This window comes from Symsagittifera roscoffensis, chromosome 6, assembly GCF_963678635.1.
Source record: "Symsagittifera roscoffensis chromosome 6, txSymRosc1.1, whole genome shotgun sequence".
Classification (NCBI taxonomy): Eukaryota; Metazoa; Xenacoelomorpha; order Acoela; family Convolutidae; genus Symsagittifera; species Symsagittifera roscoffensis.
This window is the reverse complement of record NC_087067.1, coordinates 51,110,819-51,138,570: the sequence shown is the minus strand read 5'-3', so window position 1 is coordinate 51,138,570 and position 27,752 is coordinate 51,110,819. Positions and strand designations below refer to the sequence as shown.

Below are 27,752 nucleotides of genomic sequence, written 5' to 3'. Positions count from 1 at the left end.
AAAATCTCCATTTTTGAGCTTCCAAGAAAAAAATGATCTTGAAGCTCTTTGAATTTCTAGCACAATTTATTATTGACACACTGCTGATAGAATTAACTTGATTACAGAAAACTGGATGAATACGTAAACTTTATTCCTCTGGGAAATCTAAAAATTAAAATCCAAGTTTGAAACTAAAAGTCAATCACAATTTTGTGATCTTTAAACTTTTGCTGTTCGATAAGGAAGTTTGCTTTCCTTTTAACAAAAAAATGAACATAACTTAAAAAATAAAAAGTCAAAAAGCGAAAAAATAAATTTGACTGACCAATTTTAAAAACTTTTTGCTATAAAAACAAACATATAAAACAGTCCAAGACCTGTATATGCGCATTAAATTTATAATTGACACATTTTTGATTACATTAACCCATTTTGAAAACACTGGGTTGAATAGATAAAATTTGTTGTAGGCTGGGAAATCTGATAGTTAAATTCCTTTTGGAAACTATAATTCAATCACGTTCTTCGTTACCTTTACATTTTTCTGTTCGATAGTAGAGTTTGCTTCCTTTTAACAGAGGAACTGAGCTGAACTTAATAAAAAAAGTCAAACTGCAAAAAAAGTATAAATTTGGGCCTGAACAAACTTTAACACTTTCAAAAAAGGAAAGAAAAAAATCATTACGGACTATATAAAGAGTCTGAACTATGCTTTTTTTATTTGCGAGTTGAATTGTAAAAAAAGCTGACTCGTATTAAAACACAATGCTCGGAAGCTTGCATAGGTAATACGTTTGAAAGATAAAAAACTTTCGACCATCTGCGGAATTCGACCTTCAGATTTATATTTTCTTGTTATACAACTGTGCCCAGATAATCTCTATCACTAGTCAACAATGACGCCGATAAAAGATGCTAGTAAATAGCCCGTTTGTACAGTAAAAAAGGCATCAAGATGGGTTGCAAACATGAACTCGTAATATTGTACAAGCAAACACTTGTGTTATATTACTAGTTCATTTTTGCAACCCAAGTCGCGTGCTTCCTTTTTTGATGTCTTTTTTACTGTTTAGTCTGGCTATTTGATGGAAAAAAAATTCGAAAGCAACAACCTAGAGCTAATTTCCCGTACAAAATAAAAAAACGCTTAACTTCACCAGGCATGTAACGTTGGGCCATGTAGTGTTTCACCAAATTACGAGCAGGCTTCTGAAATGTTTGCTGTGAAAACGAGACAAAATTAAATATTTATTTAGTTATTGCACAGCTAGGGATATAATTGCTTTTCAAAGTAAATATAGCACAAATGGATAAATTAACCATTCAATTAAAATTGGTAAAATCATTGGTAAATTATTCAACAAAACATTTTGTCTATCCACATGATACTACTTTTCTACTTATTTAACAGTAGATTCTAACAATTGGAGTCGTTTAAACGGAAAATAAAAATTATCTGTCAGTTTACGATTAGCTTTTAAGTTAGTTATGGATTCCTTCTGCGATTTCCTCTTCTAAGCCGCAGTGGACGAACAGCACTGAATAAGATGTGAGTCATCTATCTTGTATTGTTCTCTGAAAGTTTTGTCTCCAACATGCGGCGAAGCAGGCAAAGACATTGGCTCGTTTTCCTTCTGTAACCCTGCTCGTTTCAAATTTTGCTCCGAAGAGGTTCCGTGTATCATTTCTTCGTCTTGTTTTGCAAAGTTCTTACGCACAATTTCGCGTCTCTTTCTGTCCAGTTTCTCGTTGTCCAGAAACACTGGCGGGAATTCGTTGTCCAGACATGGCTTGATGTTCACAGACTGGGACAGACTGACAGTTGAACTCTTTTGGCCAGTGACTGTGAAGCCGGAGTTCTCCAGGGAGTCCAGCTTCTCGCGCCTCATGCAAGCCAGACTAAAGTCAACATCACATAAAAGCGGTTATGATCTCTACCATAGCTGAAACGTTTTCAATAGGATGATGAATAACAGGTGAAACAAAGAAATAATGAAAATGACAACGTCCACACCTCTGAGTTCAAAAAAGGTTGGATAAAGAAACATTGGGTACGTAAGAGTTAATAATTTTTTTGAAAACAACCGATTCAGACTTCAATTGAATTTTTAATAGTAATTATTATCTTTCTTATTTCTTGGAAAGTTACATTATAAAATGAAGATTGACTTTATGGAACCTAACTCATTCATTTGAATTGCTCTAATTTGTCTCCACACTATCAATTGCATAAAAACTGAAATAATTGGGTCATATATTGCGATGGCTACTAATCTTTTGAACTATTTGACTAAATTTGGGAAAATTTAAAAAACCTTCGAACATAGCCAACTGATAGTTGGAAAAAAAGGCAATGAGCTTAAGTAAACAAAGAAAAACACTGACTTGTTTTTGTAAAAAAACTCAAAATTTCAAAGACAAAATTAGTTGCTTTAAAGCTCGTTCAATATCTAGAAGGATTTATGATTGACACCTTTTTAATTAAATCAGCCCAATTCGAGAAAACTGGATCAAAAATTAAAAATTTTATTTCGCTGGAAAATCTGAAAATTAAATTCCACTTTCGAAACTAGAAGTCGATCACGTTTTTCGTGGCCTTTACTTTTTTTGCTGTTCGGTAGTGGAGTTTGTATTCGTTTTTATTTTAAAAAAAAGAAAAAAAATTTGAAAAAAAATCAAAAACCAAACCGCGAAAAAGTAAATGCTATGAAAATTCTAATGCTACAGATCGTGATTATAGAACATTTTTAATGAACTTTTATTGAAACAAATGAACATTTTCAATGAACTTTTATTTGTGAATGAACTTTTATTTGCGAGTTAGGTTGGAAAAAAAGAAGGGTCGTACTTATACACTACTCTCACAAGCTGGCCAGTGTAAATAACAAAAAATACTTATATATAACTTCGCAGTTTACCTGCAGAAAATCTGAGCACCATTCTGTTTGCTTTCGAACAGATTTTTGTACTGGCCCTTCATATGCATCATCGGATCCGAGAGTTTCTGCTTGGCCAACATCCCCAACACTCCACTCCTCTTTTTATTCATCAACTTTCCCGGGACAGACACCCGCCTATTACACGCTTCTCGCGCACAAGGCTTGAACTCCGTCGGCGCATTATTCACTATCTGGTCTTTCTTTTTAACCTTTCCTGGTGCTTCACTCTTGGACCCATTCACCATTGTATGGCTTCCTTTTTGAGGCATTCCGAGGTCATAGAAGTCCTCGTGGCCATAGAGCATTGGGATGTTGTTGTGGCACCCGGTGGAGTCGACCAGCCACCCGTCCCCATCCACCACCATCTCATACAGTGACGTCATCACTGCCTGTCTCTCAGACATGTTCATCTTCAGGGGGTCCAGACACACCTGGGGAAAAGAAACCGCCAAGATCATTTTTAATGATTGTTAAAGAAAGCATTTCGAGGCCAAATTACAGCTCATTTTTCATATTTATGGTATCTTGCAAAATTATTTAGAGTAAGAAGTAGCCCTAGTACCAATTAGTTACAGAGAAAAGAGACTTTCTACCCTAAGTACAAAACAAATTAGTAACTAGAGCTCCGGTACAATGAAAAGCATTTGAAATTTGAAGCTATTTTCTAGAGATCTCAATTAAAAAATATGTGACACAAGATACCAAAAAAAATAACTATTTATATTTCAATGCGATACTTTTAAAAAAGAGTGCGTCGAATGAAAACACGTTGAATTTACCCGAATCTTATCAAAACGTGTTCGAATGAAACTCAATGCGCGTGTGGCATTTTGTTTCATTTCAACAGACGTTTTGCCCCCATTTTTTTCTTCGAAAATAGTGGATACAAATTTAAAAAAGCGGAGTCAAAGCGCTTGTTCAAATGAAACTCAATGCCAGCCGTGAATTGAGTTTCATTTCAACAGACGTTTTTTTACCCTGCTCATTCTTTCAAAATAGCGGATGCATCTTCCGTGATTTCATTCAATCCGCTCTTTTTTCAAAGCCTCGTATTACAAATCCTCGAAACAAAAGAGGTGCATGAACAGCAGCAGAGTCCTACCTGCACCCCCTGGAATGTCTTCCTCTTGCGCTTGAATATGGGGGAGGTGTCTGAGGGGAGGATGCCTCTGGTGGTGGCATCCAACAACTCGTACCTCTTCTTCTTCACAATCAGCTGTGCTTTCTCAACCAGGAACCAAGGTGCACTCAGATGTTGTCTGCAAAATTAAACAAATGAACACGCATTGCCAAACAACATGAACCTGTTCATTAAAAACACAAGAACTTATTAAGATATGTAAACTATCAAAATTCCAATACGGGTTCCGGTCACCCAATAAATACCACGATAACACTGAAGAATTAATAAAAACTTTAATCCAAAATGTAAAGCATTCGCTTACTTTATCTTGGCCCAACCGAACCATCTTAACATAGCCAACTGCCAGTAGGAAAAGAGTAACTTGTTTTTTTCAAGAGCCTTCAAATTTTGAATTTTGAAGAAAAAAAAAGAGATGGCCTTGAAGCTTTTTGAATTTCTGGAACAATTTATGATGGACACTTTTTTGTGATAATTAACCCAATTTGAGAAAACTTGATCAATAGGTAAATCTTTTATTTCGCTGGGAAATCTGATAATTATTTCAATTTTCAAAATTAGAAAGCGATCACGTTTTTCGTGACCTTTACAATTTTGCTGTTCGATAGTGGAGTTTGCCTTCCTTTTAACAATAGAAATGCACTGAACTTAAAAAGAAATCACAAGTCAAACCGCGAAAAATCAAAATTGAGCGTGAAAAAATTTTAAGACTTTTTCCTGAAAAAAAACAAATCAGCAAGACCTATATAAGAGTCTTCACTACGTTCATTACTCTTATTCAAAGCAGAAACCATTATTTTCAGGGTATAAAAATGACAAGGAAAATAAAATGGTGGTTTAAGAACAACCGCTTCTTCTAGTTTTGATAAATAGTAGAAAAAATCCCTGACTAGTTTTAGATAGTAAAAACAGCTGAGGTATGATTTAAAAACGATTTCGAGCAATTGTATGATGTGTACCGGTTCACAATCTGTGCTAGATTCTCCACTGTTTCTTCAAGGTCATTCTGGATGAACTCGAAGAGTGATCTCACATTCTGGTGGTGACAGTCGCTCAGATAGTAGGCAAACACATACGAAGCGCTCAGCACCTACAAAACACGAAACTGCTGTTTTGTTATAGATTCCAAATCCAATTCAACTAATTGTTTTCGACTACTCATAACATGATTCAGGTCAACGCAAAATAAATTTGCAAAGATAGTACCCAATTATTCATTTTATTGCTATTTGTTCGATAGATAAAACCGCTCACCCGATAAATCATAAAACATAGCCAACATTCAGTTGGTAAAAAAAAACGATGAATGCAAGTAAACAGAAAAAACTGACTTGTTTTTTGAAAAAACTTCACATTTCAAAAACAAATTTAAAAAATAATGCGTTAAAGCTCTTTGATTGAATTTCAAAAACAATTCATGGTTAACGCTTTTTTGACAAAACTAACCACATTTGAGAAAGCTGGGTCAATAAGTAAAGTGTATATTTCGCTGGGAAATCTAAAAAATAAATTCGAAACTAGAAGCCGATCAACTTTTACCCCGTTTAACAAAGGTAAATTTGAGCCAGAACGTATTTGAAAAAAATTTTCTGGCAGAAAAACGCAAAACATCAACACGACCTATAAAAGAGATATGACGAATGGGAAAGAGTAATGATAGCAAAACAGAAAAAAAACTGACTTGTTTTTTTTTTGAAAAAAAAATCTCAACTTTCGCATTTCAAAGAAAAAATTTGATGCCCTTAAATTTCTTCGAAGTTCTAGAACAAATTATGATTGCCACCTTTTTGATAAAATTAACCCAATTTGAGAAATCTGGACAATTTTCAATTCCGCTGGCAAATCTCAACATAAAAATAAACTTTCGAAACTAAAAGTTTATCAAATTTTTCGTGACCTGTACACATTCGCTCTTGGAAAATGGAGTTTGCTTAGAAACTTGAAAAGAAATCAAAAGTCAAACCTCGAAAAAGTAAATTCGAGCCTGGACAAATTTTAAGACTATTCATGGAAGAAAAAACACGAAATATCAACACGGCCTATATAAGAGTCTGAACTACGTTCAACGACTCTTAAAGAGCGACAAAAACAGCGATAAAAAGAGCTAACTCAGGAAAAGTTAATTTCTGTTGACTACCTTTCTAGTAAGAATGAGTTCCTTGATTGCGGTCTCCAAGAACGTCAGTCTTTTCTGTCGCTCAATCGACTCCTCGTCATCCCCAGTGAAGCTGTCACACTTCGACACCGCCATCTTCGCCCCCGCGTCATCGCCAGGACCACTCTCATAGCACTTCAGAAGAGACGAGATCTTCTGGCGCGCCTAAACGAAAAAGATCCAAGATAAACGTTAAACATTAGAGCGGTACGCATAATACGTGCTTGATAGCAACTCAGACCACCAACTAACCTCACGTGATGTGTCATAAAAATCGAAATTTGAAGTGTACTCAACTAAACTAGTGTGCTCTCTGATCGAGTATTTGATATTCACCTGGTCTAACAGTGGCAACTCCAATTTCATTGATAGTCTGTGGTTGAAGAACCTCGAGTAGTAATGGAGAAATTTGTTCAGGTCATTTAGTCGAGCTGTAGCATCTTTATTGCTAATATTCTGATTCTGAGCCGCATTTGAAGTCGCTGTTGTTGTTCTACTTCCACTTGAGGAAGTAGCGGCACCATTTGAACTGCTATTGACATGAGGCGTGGCAACACTACTTGAACTACTACTACTAGTAGGTCTAGTTGCTGCAAGTGCATTAACTACTTTTTTCTTCTTTCCCGAAGAACCGGTTGATGCTTTGGAAGGTGATGATAAAAATGACGATGCTCTTTCTCTTGGATCTAATCTGTTCTCACTTGCTGTAGATCGCGATGAGCTATTTGACTGATTGGAATTCGAAACTGTCAAGACTGACTTTGACTTTTTCTGTTGGTCACTACTGCTAATACTTTTAGAATTTGATTTATGTGGCACAATTTTAGCGGCTGGAGAGATGGCTGGAATTGAGTTCGTCGATAGATGTGAGTTATCTGAAACTTCACCGGTTGCAGCGGGATCTGCCGATGTCTGCGGGTTCTGAGAGGCCTCGGAGGCTTGAGTTTCTGCGACAGTTGTGTCTTTGCTGGTCTGGAACCTATTGCACCTCCAGAATCCGCCAGTGGCACTTCCGTGTTTGGACCACGAAGTCAGACAAATCCAGCAGAACTCGTGGCGACACCCTTTGGCCACGCATTTCATGTGGTTGCAGCCATCTATCTTCTGAATTGGGGCACTGCATTTAGGACACTTTTTGCTCTGGGTGAAAAACCAGAGGTAGTTGGCAGCATATTCCGCACTCTCCCAGATATCCTTCGTACCCATCTACAACACGGTACAAACGCAACGCTTTTTTTTTCGATGCACAAACATTGAAATTCAATCACAAACATTCAAACTCAGTCATAAGTGTATCAAGTTCCATCAAAAATAAATAGATAAGTTGGTTGCTTCAAAGAAGTTCCTTTCTAGTGTCAAAAACTAACAATGATTTGTAGCAATTTTTACATACCATTAAAAATCATGCACTTTTTCAATACATTTAAACTGTTAACTTGCCCACATGGACGGATCCAGTATTTTTTCAAGGGAGAAAGGTAATTTTCAAAAAATTCTTTGGCAACCTTTTTAGGTCGAACAAATTGATGTGCCGAGCTCTCCAAAACCACCATAACGAAATTTGGAGGAAGAAACATTCTGATTTGGGAGAGTGCATGTGATGATGCGTAAGACTTGATTCGGTCACCTGATTTGGTTTGACTTGTTCGATCTTCTCGAACCACATGTTCCAGTGGTCACAAGAGGCCGGCTGGTGTCCCTCGTTTCTACAGTTCCAGCAGAAGTAGTGCTCATTGCCACACATCACAGACACTGACGAGATCTGATCTTCGGGAATCACCTGCAGCTCCGCCTCCTTCTTAGAGACCCCCTTTTTCTTACTTCCACTCCTTTTCTCCTTCCCAGAAGACGACTCTGCAACATATACAGTAGCCAAAAATTCATATCTATCACAGCCTCACCAAAATTGCTTTCACTATTAATGTCACGTTTTCATACTCAAACTTTGGCATTGAGGCACTGAAAAACTTCCGCCGAACACATAAGAACTCATCGATTAAACTCAACTAATTCAGATGAGCTATCTGTAGGCATGCCAAAACCTTTGATGAAAGATCCGAATAATCTATATCCTCTGAAATTAATACTAATATCTGGTCAAAGGAAAAATGATCAGGAGAAAAACAGTAAGCAGGGGAAACGAAGGTCTCAACTGAATTTACCACAGATGCTTTGAGATTAAACCCATTAAGATTATCTACTATTTTCCCTCAAAATCTTACTTCTGGTGGAAGATGATGTCGATGCTGTACAAATTGCTGCTTCACTGTCGGTCTGTTTAGACGCTGAAGAAGCTGACACACCAGTATTACCACGAATAGAGTTCGAGTCCAGGCTCGGCCCATTGTTCGTGACTGTTTCTGCACTAGATTCAGTCGGTGTTTTTCTTTTGACGCTTTCGGTCAATTTCGATGAGGGCGGCGATGTTGTGTCAGAGGCCAAAGAGTAGAAGTAATTTACACACTAAAATTAACACAGTCACAATTTCAGCTGTTGCGGCTATTAACTCGCCAACCGCTTGAACATATTGGGATCACTTTTAGCAATTTACCTCGCATTTTGTTAACCTCAAATATTAAACAGTAGGGCTTACCATGATCACTCATTGCTAGCGATCACCTAACCAGCTAAAATTTAATCCCATTTGGTGTTCACAATACGCATTGTAGAAGAAAACGGTAGAAAAAAGTCAAATTATGTTATACCAATCTCTCGACTGAGGTTCAATTAACACGGTATATACACGGTATATAACACGGAGTCAAAATAGACCCCCAAACAAACTCTCGAGCAAATCCACCAAAATACTTTAGAAAACCTTGCTATACCGGTCAGAAAGCGCCATGAAGCGAAATTGCTTTGAGCGCACAGTGTCTCACAAAACATTAACAAATTTTTCAGAAGAATCATGAACTGGAGTGTGTGATGAAAAATCCCGCCAAATTCGTTCATGCGCGGACAAAATCCTGTTAGGTCAAAAAAAATTTAGTATTGAAGCAAAAACTGCAGTTGTCAGAAAATAAAGATGGAGGGGTTTTTGCGTTTGCAAAACGAAATTGGAAAGTATTTGTAATTAATTTTTGTTTAATTTTTTGGCCACCAAAATTTTACTGTTTCTCCCGCTCCCTGTTAACTATCCGGGTTGAAATCCGTAGATAAAAAAATGCTTATAATACAATTTGTACAAAAAATAAGGATACCCGGTTACTGAGCGAGTAGTACAGAATGTTCCGACCATAATTGGAAAAAAAACTTTTTTGTTGTCTTTTTTGATATGGTAGGAACATTCTGTGACATTCGCTCAGTAATCGGGTATCCTTGTTTCTTGTATAAAATTTTTCTATAAGCATTGTTTTCAAAATTGCATATTTTACCATGCGTGTCGAGTGCTTCTAGGCTCTAGATTTTCGTTCAGATCCTTTTATCACACCACGAAGAAAAACTGACAGAAAAAATCAAAATTTTGTGCAAAATTTTTGATAGCAAAAAGGCGCTGATATACTCGAAAAACCTAATTTTACTCCAGAGAAATTACATTTTAACGGCTTAAATTAAGCTATTGCAATCTTTTAGGGTACTAAATTAAGCTATCGTAAGCCTGCTCACTCGCTTTACTCGCTCAAATTAGACGAATAATTAAAAATTTCAAACCGGTTTTTCTCGACACTGGGAAATTTTTTGGAAAATATTTAAGGTCGTTCAAATCACGACTGAAAAGGCTGCATTATGATATATCTTTAACTTACTCGAATAAATTTTTGTGGTAGCTAATTTTGAGTGGCAATAAAAAAAAGAAAAATACAAAGTTCGTTCCCATTTTTCAAATGGTCGGAACAAAAAAGCTTATCATACCATTCCATACACAACGTACGGAAAAAAACGCTTAAAATGTAACTTATATATATAAAAAGTGAAAGATATTTTTAGATTGCTGCAAACAAAATTCCCAAGTATAAAATCCGGACCAATTTTTTCTAATTTTTGTCGCAACATAACTTTTATACTCATTATGCTCAATAAACATTTTCGAGAAAAAACTACTTGCAGATATTATGCTCAATTAGTTATTTTTGTCTTTAGCGTAGTCCAAGCTGAATTTTTCGCAATTTCATACAAAAAAAAACAATTGACAAAATATTTAATTCTGGAAAAGCCAACTTTTTGACTAAAAACTGTCTAGCCATATACAAAATTGTAGTTCATATTAATAGTTCGGAGTGAATTATGGAAAATTATCCCAGACAAACTATCTCCAAATACGGTTTATCTCTGAGATAAAAAAAACCCATTGGTCGAGGGGAAGAAATCTCAGATATAGTCCGTATTTGGAGATGTTTTGTCTATCTCAGAAAATCCTCGGTTATTTTGTTTTCGAAAAAAAAAACGTTTTCGCAAAGCTCATATTTTTCAGATTTATGAAAAAGCTTTTCATGAAATTTTCATGTATGGAAAATAGTTTCGCAAATTCAAATATTTTCCTGTACGTATGGAATTACATCGAATTGTATATATCTTTTTTCATATAAGCAAATTAAATGATAAATTTTGGTCAAACCGGGTATGTTTCAAAGGAAATTTTTCTTCAATGCGCATTCACCAGAAATTAACCAAGGCATTGCCTTTCAAACCAGCTTCCTGTCGATTACGGCATTTTTCATGAATATTTAAAATTTGTTACACCTACTCACACTAGTAGATTTTGCATTTGATTTTATTCGCTGTGTTTTTGTTTTTCATTTTGTTTATTATATTTCGTGCTTGTTGTTGCCTTTTCGAGGGACTAAGTATAAACTTTCGTCATTTCGGACCAATTTTGTTAAAAATTGTTGTCGTTTTCGTATAGAATTGTTAACTCGTTAGTTCAGTCCTTCAGGGAAGGTTGATTTCTTAGTTTTGGTTGTTTTCAGTACTTCCAATGGAAGAATGTCATTCCATTAACTGAGGCGTCTCGTGATTCTGATTTCGGCGCCCGTTTCGGGTAGAGGATAGCAAAGCTATGGATGTGGTGTCTGATTTCGTATATACCGTATCTGCGGAACACCAGAGAGAGGAACGGTTTTGGCTTCATAGCCGAAGCTATGAGTCAGTGATGATTCGACAGGGCTGGCCAACAAGACCAAGATCGACTGAGTTGTTTGAAAGCTGATCCAACCCGAAGAAGGCAGCAGCTTCGACAGGATTAGACCAGAGTGAAAACGTATTGTGTAGTAGGGTTTTGGGGACATTGAAAGAAGTGGTTCGTGTGCGGTGTTGAAGCACTTTAGACATTCGTTGGGGGGAGATTTGGGTCAAGTCTGTTGAGATAGGAATGAAGTGGGGGGGAGCAGCCCGAGCGTAGTTGAGCTAATCTGGAACAAGTTTTGCGACTCAGTGGTAATTCAATTGAGGAGATTAGTGGCAGGTTTTCGGTGAGTATTCTGTCGTGTTTGAAGTATGGAGACAGTTTCAATCTAGTTCGAAACCAGTCGTATTTGGAGTATTTTTGTGAAAATGGAATTTGGCTCTCATGATTATATATTCATTAGGGCAGATCAAGTCAGGCATCTTGCATTGTAGATTTTGAAGGAGGGTTTTATATGTCTGTGGAAGGGGTTGGTAGTATAGAGTACTGTTTTTTCGGGGTTGTTGAGTAGATGGCAACTTGCATAGTATTGGAAGAAAAATAGTTTCTTGCGGTATGGTACGGGAAAGATAAGGCATTCATTATGTATGTGATCGATTTTGGTCATTTTGGTGAATCGAGTTACAGTGCGGCGTTTCGTACAGTCTGTAGTCTTTGAATGCCGGTAGGGCTTGCTGCGTGTGACCACGCTGAGGAAGCGTATTCTAGGACTGGTCTAACCATAGATTTGTGCGTAATTAGAAGCATTTCCTTTTTTCCCCAGGGGGTGCCAGCTAGCGCTTTCAGGACCGAGGTACGCTACTTGCTTTTAGTAGCTTGTGCCTTGCAGTGTAGTGGGTATTTCATGAATGGACGAAATTGAATCCTAAGATTGTGGAGTTGTGGTCCATTGGGAGCAAAGTGTTCTGGATTTGGACTCAGGGTGAGTTTTGTAGTCTTTTTAGTCGAGTGAGAATAGAGCTACTGAGTATTTGGAGGGGGACAGTTTAAGTTGAGATTGTTAAAAAAAAACAATAGACGGAGATTTTGAAGGAAGGTTTTATATATCTGTGGAAGGGGTTAGCAGTATCGAGTACTGTTTTTCCGGGGTCGTTGTGTAGATGGCAACTTGCATAGTATTGTTGTGTATTTGACTCATCGGGTATAGAACTGCAACAAATAAAAAGATTCAATTTTTTAGTTCAATTTCTTTTTACTTATTGATATTTGGGATTTATAACTGCTAATTGTGTTAAATGTTTTTTTTTGTGGATCAAAATCTTCAATCGAGTCCACAAAGTGCTGAGATGATTAACCGAGCCAAATTATGAGTCTATTTAGTAGAACTCAAAAGAATTGACACTTTCATAACACTTGATTTGATAAAGGATAAAATTTAACTGTGGGGTAATTTGGCGCAGGTTCAAATGGCGTAGGTTAAATTGGTACATAGGGTAAAATGCTATATGGTAAAACTGAATAGGTGAGGTCGGAAAAAGATAAATTGCCCTGCGACCGTCATTGCTCGACCGACAAAAGTAATCACAAGTCAATGACAACTAGCGACCGCAATTGATTCATCCGGCACCACTTGCAATTTTTATTCAGCCAGAGAATTAGAACACGTGAATCAGTGTTGACGCCATCAGCTATCGAATCATTTGTTTTGAGAACCATAAAAACTATTTAGACACTCTGAAAATAATCGCTTCAAGATCGCTTCTAATTTGGATGAAAAGGTAGTCATAACCGTAGGTTTAGCTGCAGTTTGCAATCATTAGTCAGAAAATAGCGACAAAAAGCTTTAAAAACTAACAAAAGTCAACATTCAAAAGCTGAATTTGCACCATGCGAGATGCAAACAAGCCTGCGGCTTCAAAATCTAAAACATTCTACTCCTAGACTACAGAGTTAAAAGAAACATGGTTGCTGTGAGTAACAGGCAGAAATGAATGCTCTTTCTTTTCGCGGATTTCAAAATTTAATTAAATTTACGCTAGCGAGAGAACTGCGCTGCCGAGAACAGATACGAACCTGCACTTCCTAAACAAGTGAAAAAAACTGCAAAAACAAAACACAATTTATACACATGTTACGTAAAGACGGGACTAATTAAGACATACAGACAACAGTGACAGTGCTTTAATTAAGCGTATAGATAACTAAGCGTATATTCAAAGATACTAAACAAAACATTGCCAACAGACAGTTGGAAGACTCAATGAACGCAAATAAACAAAAAAACATATACTGACTCTGAATTTTCAAATTTCGAAGAAAAATAGTTGGTCTTTAAGCTCTTTGAAATTCAAGAACAATTTTTAACTGAAACTTTTAGACAAAATGAACTAATTTGAGAAAATTGGATCAATACGCAAATTGGATCAATGCGTCCCCCCCCCCCCTCCTCAGGTATTCGACCCCCTGCCGACCCAAAGGGTCCCCATTTTGATACTTTTTCAGAAATCCATTTTTTGCCGACCGACCCTAAAATTTTTCTAAAGGCGCCAATATATACTAACTTTGAGGGGGAGCGCGCGCCAAAAAAAAAACGCTATTTTTTGTCAAAAATTTTTTGACTGTTTTTCAAAAACTTGCCTGCGGCGCAGAAAATTTAGCCAAAGTGGGGGCAAAACAGTGCTTGGGGAGAGCTCGAAAAATCAATTTGGTCGACCTAAAAAAAAGTCGTCAAAATTTTGAAAAATTTTGTGAAAATCCGCCCACTTCGAGAAAATCTTAGATCCGCCCCTGGTATAACATATGAACTAAACTTTAAAATAAAAGTCAAACCGCAAGAAAATATAAATCTATGACTGGACAAATTTTAGGATTTTTCCTGAAAAAAAAACAAGACTAAATCATCACGGTCCAAAAATAAGTTATTAAAATACATTCATCGACTCTTAATAAAGACAATAGACAGTCGTAAAAGTGTCAACGAACTCTAGAAAACCAAATTGAAAGAATCAGTTATTGGGAAAATTTCCTTCTGGAGAAACTGCACTTCAAAACAACGAAAAACGGCTCATGGGAGCTTTTAAATAGCAAAATAAAATTAAATAATAAGCAAAAGAAAGTAAATGAAAAACGAGAAAAAACACTAAGGGAATTGCACCTACCGAATATTACCTTAGCAGTTGAGCTATATGAGTATACTGTCATCCAAATACCCGCCAAGAATACAGATTTGGCTTTTATGAGAAGGAGGCACTAGCTTATGCGACTTGGGTTAGAAAAAAGTGAAGACTCATTTCCTTATATATAGAAAAAACATATCGCCTTGGAGCTCTTTGATTTTCAAGAAACTTTTAAGTCTCTTTTTTGATAACACTTACCCAATTTGAGAACACCATTCCGAAAGATAAATGAGTAACTTGCGGAGACACTTTCGAAATTAAGTCATACGTTTTTTTCATCAACTGCGCTTCCGTTATTGAAAAACGTAATTTTACATACTTTTGTCAAGTGAATTTGAATTCGAATTCATCTTGACATCAAATCACTTACGACGAAAAGCGAAAAACAAATTTGAGCCTGAAAGATCTTCTGCTGTGAAAAAAACGACCAAAATGAGTGTCTCAAATTTTGCGCACTTATTTATAACAATCTCTTGTGGCGCACAAATCTTAAAAAAAATTAAAGTATGTTTTAAAAACAGCAAACAAAAAAAGAAACACAGGCAAAAATGAGCATGAAAGTATTTTAAAAAGTGCAAAAAGTAAGTCTGGACACAAAAGCAGCTTTGTCAGAGAGGCGAAGCAGCACTTCGCTAACACAAGCTTTTCAACATTTAGGATAAAACAAAAAAGCAGCATGGTGAACTAGCAGACAGAAAATGAGACGAAAACCGCAAAATCGAAACATGAAAAATTATTAAACGAATTTTTTTAGATTTGTCTTGATTTTGTCTTGAATCAAGTTCCTTCTAAAGAAAACATGCCAAGGAAGTAAATTGAAGGTTAATTTGAGCATTGAAATATAACTTACAAAGCTGTAATAAAGCCAGCAATAACAAAGCAAAAACAAAGCTGTAACAAAGCCAGCAATGTTGAGCCAAAAAAATAGTCAATTTTTGTTTGCTATGAGCCGAAATCTTGCTCCGACCGGAAGATTGAATTCACAATTCCTCGCATTTGCGCCACGATTGCTTGAAAATCATGAACAGTAGCTGTCAATACAGCAGCTACAGTTGCTATTGAACTTTACCACCAATAAATCAGCTACAGATGCTAATTAATTGGCATTGTTTCGATAGATACCAAAAACGCAACCAAATGATTGCAAAATATACTGAAAACAAATTTGTTTCGTTAAAAAAAGGAACGTATACAACATAAAGCTGGAAAAGAGCCAATAAATGCAAGAAAACAGAAAAAAAAAACAGACTTAATTTTCGGAGAAACTTCAAGCACTTATATATGGCCTTAAAGTTCCTTGAATTTCAAGAACAAAATATGATTGCCCTTGTTTTTGATATAACTAACCCAATTTGAATATACTGGATCAATAGATAAACTTTTTATTCCGCTGAGAAATCTGAAAATTAATATCCAATTTCCAAAATAGAATTCAATCACATTTTTGTGACCTTTACACTTTTGCTGTTCGATGGTGGAGTTTGCCTTCATCAAAGGAAAGGAAACTAACTGAACTTTAAAATTCAAACTGTAACAAAAAATCAAATGTTACAGTTAACAAACTTTCAAACTTTGACTTTTTCCTGAAAAACACAAAAATCATACCTATATAAGAGTCTTCACTAGGTTCATTGACTCTAGAATAGAATAGCCAACTACGGAGTTTAAATCACGGGAAGCTATAAAACAAATCATATTCTTTGACATTTGCACCAATCGCTTTATCGTCATCAAAAGTTCACACGCTCTAGTATCAAATACCAGGCAGTAATGAATGCGGTTTAAATAGTGACTATTTTTTTAAATCGCCAAATGGAAATTGAGCAGTACGCGATACTAAAACTAAACACAAAAGTTGAACAAAAATTTGTGAACTTCGATTGGAAAAAAGCGAATTCGTATCATACCACAAGCATGTGCATGTGTTATAACCATGAAGCTTTCCGAACCAAGAACGTACTACGATTGAACCTTTTTCAATGAACTCAACAAACATGAGTCTTTGATCAAAAGGCAATTTAAAAATGGAAACAAATGATCAAGCGCATTCCTTCCCGTCATTAGCGTTTTTGTTATCTGAATATGAAATTTGCCTTCCCGTTTAGCAATTGAATTTGAAGTTAGCTCGAAAGAAAACTAAAAACGAATTTGAGTATGAATGAATTTGAAATGATTAGACACAATCATATGTTTGATAAGACAAGAGTTTTAAAATAGTTTCATTAATCATATGTCAGCCTTTCAGCACTGAATTTCAAGTAGTTACACAAATAATGACAAATAAAACGTGAGCTTCCTCATTTCATTGTTTCAAACTAAAACTTGGAACTTCTTTGTCCCATGATTGTGTATCATTTAAGCTAAGACTGAAAAAGGAACCAGTTTGTATATGTAAATAGACTAGCAAAAAGAGTTCCTATTGAAACAAACACTTACCGGCCTTCTGGACAAGAACTTTGGCAGTTTGACAGCTAAGGAACAGTTGGCATTTGGACACCACTTCATCCCCTCATACAGCTCCACAAATCTCTCTATTCTGTTCTCTTCTAACAGTCTGATCAAATTGTGGACATCTTGCATCACAGATACAGTCGACATTGAGGAGTCTCCACCACCAGATTCGAAGTCCATTTGGGATCTGATGAGCTTCTCAACCTAACAAAATATAATTGATCATGAAGCTTCTAGATATTTATTCACCACAAAAAAAAAGCAACAGCAATAAATTTGACAAACCCAGTCTCATGGATAACCAATTTTACAGCTTCCTTAAAAATTGCCAAAAAATTTATGTCTAATAAAAATTAGATAGAATTATCAGTTCATGATTGATATCTGACAAAATTTTCCAAGTACGACCGATTTGTTATTGAGAACGTGTTATTGATCAGGAATTTTTTCATATTGACATGATTCTCGAAATTCAAATATGTAAACAAACTTTTCGCCAAGCAAAAATCGATAGCATAGGAGCGCGAAATATTCTTATTCCAAAACCGATCATTTATTTGTACCTTGTATGAGGACAGAATTTGTTCACACTGATACACCGGACATTCCACGGTGCACTTTCTCTCTTTGGTCACGTGCACTCTCATGTAGTCTAGCCAACAGGCGTAGCATGTACAATGGTTACAGGACAGATTAACCACTGAGTTGCAGGGGTCCGAGATGTCCACCGGTGACAGACAGATCTCGCAAGTCACAGGGTACAAGTCACTGTCGTCTCTTTTAGAACAGGTTATAGACAACTCGCCACTTGTGTTCTTGTAGCTACTCATCATGTTCGTTGACACTTCGTGCAGGCTGCAATTACAATCATCTCCCATTGACTGCGATCCATCGTTCTGTAAAAACAAAACAATTCATTTCGTCGTACAGCAAGGATTTCGACTGTCGGTATGCAATGGATCAGTGACATTATATTACAAGTGACAGGAGCAGAGTGCTTGCTTTCATTCACAGCACAATGGTCTGAGCGCATACTATTTCAGGGGCGGATCTAGAATTTTCTCTAGCGGGGGGTGGGTGTCGGCGGATTTTCCAAAAAACTTCAGGCAAAAAAAGTTTTGTCGACCTTTTTTACGTCCACAAATTACTATGCGAAAATACTATAGAGACCACAGGCAAATTTTTCAAAAACAGACCCAAAAAGGCGCTTTAGGGCACTTTTGGAAAATGTTGACCAAAACATCGCGTGTTATCGGCGAATGCTCTTCCCTCAAAATTTTAAGGTCACTCTGCCAAGAATAGATATCGCAAAATAGTACAAAGGGGGTCGGCAGGGGGTCGAACGAATCCTAAAAAGAAGGGCGTACGCCGCAACCCCCCCCCCCCCCCCCCCCCCCAACCACCCCATAAATCTGCCGGTGTACTAGTTTGAAAGAAAGAACATTTTTTAAATATGCAGCAAAACATTTTAGTACAATGAAATTTTCAGTGCTCTGAGAGTGAGTTTTTATCTCGGTTTTAAAGTTTTCCTCTTCTGCTCTAAAAACATGCACTGTTGTTCGACTACCTTTATCTGATTGTGATTGTGTTGATAATTTGTCTTTCTTTCGTCTCCGACAACAAAGTGTGGCGAATTGGATCGCTGGTTCATTCTGTTGTCTCTGTCTCTGTGTTGGTGTGTGTGTACCTCAGCCGACACTATGAGGGAGGAGGAGTTGCTGCTTATAGAGGAGTCCTTTCTTCTCTTCATTCTGCTCTGATCTGCCTCCGTCAGACTACTGCAATCAGTACAAAACACTGCCAAGTAAATCACTATTTATAGATATACAAATAATGCCATCCTGAGAAAAACAATTGATTAATTCGATACAAACATATCCACCCGAATAGTAAATACATAAGTGAGACTTCAATTAGACGACTTTTGATTAGCTTTTTTGGGAGCAGCGGGTAAATGTTTACCGGAAAATTGTTAAATAATAGTCTCAAATAATTGTCCTTAAGTAGTCCCCAACTCGGTGTCAGGACAAAAAATACCATACTAAAAGCTCCCATACCATACGATCCCGTGCCAATCAAAAAATATCCCATGAATTATGAATAAAAATCATGATCAAAAAGTAAGCAGAAATAAACCTGGAGTAATGATATCTCAGTTAGGTTCGCGCTATTAAAGAACAACGCAAATGTAAGACAACTAACTTTAAACTGGACTCATTTTTGAGAGTAACATAGAGCCAGCATGTGTTTAATTTAGTGTTAATATTGCATTGAATTAGAACAAATCAACTGAAAATGTATACACTCTGCATTCTTTAAAACTCTTTAACTCATTGAATAGTCAAAAATGAGTTCTTTTACTTGGGGAACCTCACAAAAAAGCCAAACACTGATTTATCTTGATGGCCATGAATTTCAAAAAAAAACATGATACGAAGACAACAACACACTGGCGCTGCAGCAAATGGAGATCATATGTCTAAAAACTTTAATCACTTCTGGGAGCGACCTTATCTCAAACAGCAACGAGCATAGTCACGAGCTCAACGCAGGACGCTCGGCAACTAGTTCAGCAAATGAAGGAGACAGTTAGGAATCAACTTAATCCAGCAAACAGCCAGATCATCGCAGCTAGTTTGCAATGGGTACAGGACGACAAAGCAACTCAACTGTGTTTGCCCTGCCGGTCGTCGATAACGCGAACTTTCAACAGAAGTAAAAAAAAAACATCTCTGCCCATTATTGCCACATATGGCCGTCATTTCGAAACACCCAATCGTTTTAAGCAATTTTGTCTTTTTGATAGCGGAATACAAGATACGGAACGCATATTAAATTTTGGCGACATTGAAAACCTCACTGCACTCAAATTCTACAACAGAACCTGGCTTGTGGACGGTACTTTCTAAATTTGCCCCAGTCAGTTTTACCAGCTCTACACTGTGCCCGTCGAGATTGGCGGGTTTTATCCGCTTTGCGTCTACGCTTTGCTCAACAACCTATAACAAGCGCTTAATAACCTATAACAAGTTCCTAGCCGCACATAAATCGCTTATCGGTGACGTAATCCCGGAAAAAAATTTAATAGATTTTCAAATTGCGGCGTTGAGTGCTTTTGCGTCTCATTACGAAACTTACATTAAAGGACGCTATTTTCACCTATGACAGAGCTTTATGAGGAAAATATCCAAATTGAGCCTTAAAAAGACTTACGAATCAAACAGCAAGCTAGTCTTAACGTTGAATAGGATTCCTGCGCTTAGTTTTGTTCCGGAGTCAAAAGTGGAAATTGAGTTCGACCTAGTAATTGAGGAAATATGCACTGTGGCAATCAAACTAGATATTTCACAAAACGATCTCAAAAAATTAGACAAGCTCACGGCTTATTTCCAAAAAACGTACATTTAAGGGGATTTGATTGGCCGAAAATTACTCTTATTTCTTTATGGAACCATTTTTAAAATTCTGTGTGTGGTCTAGCCCGAACCACAAATGCAGTTGAAGGGTGGCATCTAGGTATCACCGTTTTGTTTCAAGGCAGCCATCCTTCAATATATATATACACGTTTCTTGAAACAATTCAACTGGATTCCTCCAATCAAAAATTCAATATTTTGAAAGCATCCAGCGGTGCTATCAACTTATCCCGGAAAAAGTACTGTGATCTGAATGAAAAAGTTCATACACAGACTCTAATTTATTGTCTTATATCCGTTCACTTGCCCATTTAACCTATTAAATTTTGTTTTAGTTTTTGACTAATTTCTCTTAAATTTAAATTTGTTTGATCAACTTCTTTATAGACGTCTCCTTGCACCCTCCCAGAGAACGCTGAAACGCAATACTACGAATCGCATTCAAAAATGCTGTCTCTAGCAATTTGATCCCAGAGCAATTGACCTTATTTACGGGACGCTAGGTTGGGGTAGGGGCCTGACGGCTCTTTGAGTTTTAAGCCTAGCAAAAAGGTTGATTAAAATTGAGCATTGATATTTTTTATCAAATAGAATGGCAAATTATCCGTAATGTAATGAAAAGGATTTCAAAGCTTTAGAATTTTGAATAAACTCAATTTCAATTTCGTACCGACTAAAGTTGTCTGGAAAATCAGGCCATTTTTGGCAAAGTTGGTTTTGATTAATTGGAAACCCTTTTCAAGTTCATTTGTAGTCTAAGATTTTTTGAAGTTTGAGTTTCAATGTGAAGGCCAAATGATTAGCAAGGTCATTTATGTTGGAAATTTGTGCAGCAAAATTTTTGCCGTTTCTTTTATTTTAACCGACGCTTTGTTTTTGCTTTGATCGATTAACCGCGTTATTTTCAATTCTCAGATTCTTTGTTATTTTATTATGGTATCTTATGTCGTGGGCAATTTTAGAACGAGGTATCTTTTGGAATGGTATTTTATTGACTGGGATCTTCTCGTTTGGGATCTTAAGGTAAGGGATCTTTTGTCATGTAACCCCCAACTCACCTATAAGAGGATGATGACTCATTGAGCGAGGAGGAGGGGGTCATCTGATGGTGTGAGTGGTGGTGTCGTGCAGCAGCTGAAGAAGAAGAAGAAACAGGCTGAGGAGCTACAAGGACGCTTCTACTTCCACTGCAAACACTCTGCTGTGATTGGTTGACCCCACTGCCCCCACAGGTAACGCCACTCAATCCACTCCCACACGTAGATGTCGTCGAAGACTGGCACTGGTAAAAAAAAAGAATGTTAAACGCTACAATACAAATGTATTTGCCGAATCGATTGATAATTACACAAAGCATGTATGATCTTTGCCACAGTTAATGTTTGCATAGCTTACGGTGATTTAAATATACAACCCCAATTTTTATTTACAAAAAACGTAACAAAATTGCAACTTATTTCTTCCGAATGTCAACTACTTTAATTTAAGTCATGAAAAAAGAGCATATTTATACATCATTATGTCCTTTCAACCATCTTTTCTTCGAGGGCAGAAAAATCAACAGGTAACGCAGTGGCCTTTTTAAATGAAATTAATTGGAAAAAGGGCGCTTAATTTTATACCTTTCACAAATTCTATTGAAAGAAAAGAGGCAGGGCGTAGGAGCTATGAATGAATAACTAATTCACTCTTTATACTCTATGAATTTAGAATTTCGAATTATTTTCAAGAAGTATTTAAAAATTCAGACAGCATTACTTAAATTGCTAGGCACAAAAGAACGAAATACGTCAATACGCAAAAAAATTGGCAACAAAAAATGGGCCAATTAAGTTTTGATTAAGTTTACCTGGTATTGGTACTGATATGGATAAGGGTAAGAGGAGGACGAGGAGGAGGAGGGGAACGGGAGGGGGGAGGGGAGGCTGGAACTGTTGCTCCTCTGACCAACAGACCCCCGCACACTCAGCTTCTCCGCCATGTCCGTGTAAGTGCTCACTGCCAAGTCCTTCAACCACCAGCTTCGCATTAAGAGCAGTTCGGCCTCCTGAACAACAAACACGAACACTTTACTAAAAGAAGGCTTACACATTCCCCTCAAGATAATTAAGTCTTATACTACTAATACATGAAGTTACCTCTTGGTTCCTAAAGGATATTACTACTTCGTTACTTAACAAAACGCATGCTAAATTCTAACCGAATTTTTATTTAGTTTGGTCATTTACTTGATGGATTTGATTAACAATATTGATTCATAGCTTTTATAGTTCCGGCCACCCCCACGGATAGGAAAGAATTTTGACACAGAGTGTATTGTTATACACTAGTGTTTTAGGTACCGCAAATAATCGTCGGATGTGTTTGAGTGATATATTCCAGTCATAACTGCGATTAATTTTTATCCGATTTATTTCTAGTGATCATCAGTAGGGTTTGGAAATTTATTCCGATGAACCACACCACAGACGTTCAATTCTTTTAGTACGATTTTTAAAATCATAGTTCGCTAATTTATCTAATTTCAATGCACTATTATGAAATTCAAGAAAACGGTTACTAACTTCGGAAGGAAAAAATAACACTTTTTGAAAATTATGTACCATGTTAATTAAATTCCATGGTGGTAACATTTTGTGCTACTAGCACAGCCACCGGCTATCCTTGCAGTGATTTCAAATTGAACTTTTTGTATTTCGAGTAAAATGTTTGCATTGAGAACATAATAAGTTAGCAACTCACATCTAGCGATATTCTCAACTCGTTGGCGGTGTCCTCCAATATAGTCTGTCTCAATCTCGCGATCTGTTCCAGTGTGAAACTGCATTTAGTCCAGCAACTCTGCAGCTGTTTCTGCTGTTCTTTTCTATTAGGCGCCAATGATTCGCCATTCATCGATACTGTTGACGTCGATGACTCGCAAATAGAAGAAGAAATTGACGAGTTGTGCTTTTTTCTAAGGTTGTTCACTCTCGTTCGGTTTTCCTCTTCGTTGTCATCTTCGCATTCGGGTTCATTTGCACTTCCGTGACCCTTTCTCTCGTAGTCGGAGATTTCTGTTCTGAGCGCACTGATCTCAGCAACACACACAACTTGCGAATCCTTCCAACACAATTTGATCAATTTACACAGAGGCGAAACGGAGCTTCGCATCACTTGCGAAACAACGCAAGCGTATCACTGCAAGCTACGGAATAAAAAATAGATCGGAAATAAATACGTCGAAAAAAAGTTAAGCCCAGTTAGCCAAAAACAAAAGACAAATCGTAAGAAAATGCTGTCATGAAAATTTTTTAAGCACTTGTTTTGAAATTTTTGTACCACTTTTATACAACAACCATTCTGAATTGGTTTTGAAATGAATAATCCATTTTTGCTCTTCAAACTACCCCAAAAAATTAAGTAAGTCTATAAAACATTTATCGAAACTATTAAGGGCGAATAAAGGTTTCAAGCTACAAAGAAAAAAAGTTAGACAAAAAACAAGGAAAATATAATCTACTAATAAATTAATCTCGTGATTATTATTATTATGATTATTAGTACTGTTTTTTAAATTTATAATATTATGACTATTATTATTACTATTTTCTTTTCTTTTCGCTCAGCTACCTGTTGGCAGTTGAAGACCATGGCAGACTCGAGGAAGCTGGCGATGTGTGTGAGATGGGACTGCTTCTCACACAGGTCACACGCAGTCTTCTTGTCCTTGTTCTCCACGAAGAGGAGAGGGGCGCCCGCATTGCGCAACAGACGCACACAGTCCACCAGCCCACTCACCACCGCCACGTGCAATGCTGTGTTGCCTACACACAACACAGCAACACATAACACATTCGTCTGTTGCAGGCATTCCCAATTATACCATTATAGCCACCCCCCCTCCTGCCTCCTATTTTATATATTTCTACTAAATTATTATTATTTTTTTAATTATCCGAGAGGTTATCATTTCCTGGGTTGGTATCATGGGAAAGAGTCATTTTTTAACTTCACCATGACTTCTTCGCAAGTGGTTATTTTCTTGAAATGTCTTAAATTCAAAGATACATCCTCAAAACAACAAAATTATGTGATTAGCTATTTTGCGAATCATAAATCATTTTGTATAGTGTTTCGATTAAATTAGTTAAATGATTGATGTAGGTAAATCTCCACTCATTTCCCCTTCAACCTTCGCTAGAAGTCTCAGAAACGATGAGTTTATACTAAATAAACATTAGCTGTAAAGCCAGTTGTGGCTCGGTACCTAATCTCGTAAATCAAACTACCCAACTTAGCTTTACTTTCCTATTCAAGTTTTCTGGTCCTTGAAGAGAGAAATGTTGTAATATAACTACTGTTGCATATTACTAAGTTTAAAGTTTGTAAAAACTCAACCCCTGCACTTGAAGAATAGTTAAAGAAAGAACATAGGCAAAAATCAGTTGATAAAAATCCCATGAACGCAAAGAAAGAAAAAAAGACTGAAATTCGAATTGAAGTGTTTTCAAAAATTAAAGAAATAAATATAAACCTTAAATCTCTTCAGGACAAACTTCAAGACAAAATTATATTTGACACTTTTAAAATCAAATTAATTCTACTTGAGAACACTGGATCAATAAGTGAAGTTGGTTCCGCTGGGAAATCTCAAAATTAAAATCCACTTTCGAAACTAGAAGTCGTTCACGTTTTTTGCGCCATTTACACGTTCGTATTTGGAGAGTGCAAGTTATCTAACTTTCGGCAGATGAAGTTCAAAAAGTGCGTTTATATCTAAGTGAATTCATAAATGCATTGATATGTATGAATGCACATCTGTAATTATAAAAGCATTTTGACCTTTTTCCTGATACAAAAAGCAAAAAATCACCACGACCTAAATAAGAGCATTCACTACTTTCAAAGACTCTTAATCACAGGGTCAAAAATGATACCATGTTCAACAAAAAATGTTATCAATTTGAAGTTCAACGTTTATCTCAATTACAATTATTCCGAAAACTTCGATAACCCTCATTACTATTCATTACGTAACTCCATTTTCAGCCCCTTTTCAAAAGAAGTTAGGCGAAATCTAAAAAACCAAATAGCCGCCCATAGCACTCCCCGTATTCATATGCACATGCATGTAAAGTTTCACGGTCCTACGATTATATTACTAACAGGAGTTTGGTCACACACACACACACACGAAACCACTTTATTTTATTATAAGTATGAATTATGCATCATATGGATGAAAACTGAAATAAACCCCGTTTGCAATAGGAGCAAAATTTTCGAAATGAGGCTAACGGTGGAAGTATGTGAATAAGTGATACCTTGGAGGTCCTGCATGAACAGATCCGGAGGCGATCCATCTGTGGGGTTCTTCCAGTTCAACAAAATCTCCAGACAATCTGCCCTTCGCTTAGCTTCCACACTGGATACTGTCCCGTTTATCAGAGCATTAACTCCCATTCCTCCTCCTGGCAGTGTCTGTTCCGAAGACCCTCCGTTGCGGGGCAGTCGCGTACACACGAGGTGGAAACAGTTCTTTCCTTCCAAATTAGGAAACTCTGGGTCGCCTCTGATAGATCCGATATACAGAAACTTTTCCAGCAGTTCTTTCATGGCGTACTTGGCCGCATAATGCATTGGAGTGTTGCCGTGTGAACATTTTCCATAGAACTGATTCGGGTCATAGTTTTTCATCTCTTTACTCGCCGAGACATAGATGGCCATAGCGTGAACTTCATTGCCTTTTTGTAGGGCGCGATAAAACTTGGCAACATTCCCGCCCATTTTGACACTATACAGTCATAGATGTGTCATCGCAAGGAAAAAAACAAGAGGAAACAAAAAAATAAATAACCGATAGTAGACTAAAAATGGAATATGAAACAAGTAAGAATGATTGAGAGATATTAGAGCACGCGTAGTTATAATGAGTAACTTTTACGCTGAAATTTTGAGGACGAGCTATTAAAAGCAGTTCATTTCAGGTCCTAATAGGGTAGCAGAACAATAAAATAAAAAGCAGCAGAGCCTGTTTGACTGGGTAGACATACGAAGTATCTTTGTTACCATTTTCACTCCATTTTTCTTCTCAAATGTCGTCACAGGGTGAAAGAACTATCCATAATTGCATTTAGCTCAGTTCATTTCAAGCGTAAAAAAGAAAAAGTGCTTTTGAGAAGGAATTTTAAACTAGAGCTTTTAAAGTAATTGGAATGATTTTAATCATTTTTCTTGATCAAACTTTTACTGTTTGTAAGCCACCACGCGTGACTATATTGATGTTCACAGTTCACAGATGTTTTTTTCATAAGCGCAACCAAAACTTCACCTGTTTCCAAATCACAAAAAACTCTCAGTGAATGAATTAAATTGCGCTTTTTTTAAATCATTTTCAGCAGATTAGGTTTTGATAATTATATAGAAGACAGGAACTAAGGAAAGATAAGAGAAAAGTAACTTAATATAAAATCAGCAACAGATCAAGTCACTCTAGGAAAGTAACATGTTTTCGTTAATCCAAGTCAATAATGGTAATTTAGAGCGACGCCAATCTTTATTTGCGAAAGACTTTAGCTAGATACCCTCACAAGTAATCGAATATTGATTAGCAGGCAAAAAAAGTAGCACAGTAAAATTAATGACTTACAAAGGGCGCTGGTAGCAAAAGAAACAATGCTAGCGTTTCATTGGCTTTAAGGAAAGGAATTGAATAAACGAACGGTTCGTTTGCCTGCCAGGATAATATCAGGCTATTACCCCTTGTATACCAATCCATAGCCTAGGCTCGTGAGTCGGCTTTAAAGGACAGGAAACATTTTCACTATACGGGGCCATTAGAAAAGCTGCGATGCGGAGCTTGATAAATGAACCGGAAAACAAAACAACCCCTTGGCCAAGAATCAAATGGTAATTACTATTCTACAACTTTCAACCAGACAAACTGCAGATTTGAAAGAGCTGTCTGTTAAGAATTAGCACCTATGCAGCGCCAATTTCCTGCTAGCGAGAAAAAATGTTAAGGCAACTCTTGTTGCTAATTAGAAAACGGATAGAAGAGTTTGGCAAACAATTGCACTTCGCTTATGCATATTTTTCATTTCCTCAATTAGTCTGCTTTTTGAGGGTGTCCACTATACAGTATCTCATCAAACTGTCGCAATACCTCTACAATTTTATCAACTTCAAATAACTTGAACGTTTTTTTTTCAATTTGCATATGTACGCACATAAGATAACCCACCACGCAAAAACGATGTCAAGTTCAAGTTAGATTAGATATTACGTCAAATGTCACGTCATAATTAGCGGGCAGTGTGAATGGTAAGAACCAAGGGCAAAGTATGTTGGAAACAAGTTGAAAAAATTGTAATTGATTGATGTATGAAGAAGGTAGAAAAAGCGAAGAGTCTTTAAGGACATGCGCCAAATATCTGCAGTTTCGCATT

At 36.7% G+C, this 27,752-nt stretch overlaps 1 protein-coding gene across 1 annotated transcript; it reads right to left on the bottom strand.

Annotated features, from left to right (window-relative positions):
- Nucleotides 1–1,250: 1,250 nt before the first annotated feature.
- Nucleotides 1,251–27,752, bottom strand: LOC134847538 (serine-rich adhesin for platelets-like). The gene is made up of 16 exons (XM_063864596.1): nt 25,629–27,752; nt 23,935–24,128; nt 23,065–23,424; nt 22,172–22,369; nt 21,381–21,604; nt 18,474–18,684; nt 17,470–17,802; nt 16,892–17,110; nt 8,440–8,680; nt 7,845–8,071; nt 6,554–7,423; nt 6,200–6,382; nt 5,022–5,152; nt 4,024–4,180; nt 2,901–3,352; nt 1,251–1,881 (listed from the first exon to the last, which is right to left on the bottom strand). The coding sequence occupies exons 1-16, from the start codon at nt 26,089–26,091 to the stop codon at nt 1,497–1,499; spliced, it is 4,848 nt and encodes a 1,615-aa protein (XP_063720666.1). The 5' UTR covers nt 26,092–27,752; the 3' UTR covers nt 1,251–1,496.

Bases quoted from the DNA above. Each gene is read 5' to 3' on its own strand.
- LOC134847538 (XM_063864596.1), bottom strand. From the start codon at position 26,091: ATGGGCGGGAATGTTGCCAAGTTTTATCGCGCCCTACAAAAAGGCAAT. The intron at 21,605-22,171 runs GTAAACTTAATC...TTTTTTTACCAG, and splicing joins CATATCAGTACCAATACCAG to TGCCAGTCTTCGACGACATC. The intron at 18,685-21,380 runs GTGAGTTGGGGG...TACTGATTGCAG, and splicing joins GAGTCATCATCCTCTTATAG to TAGTCTGACGGAGGCAGATC.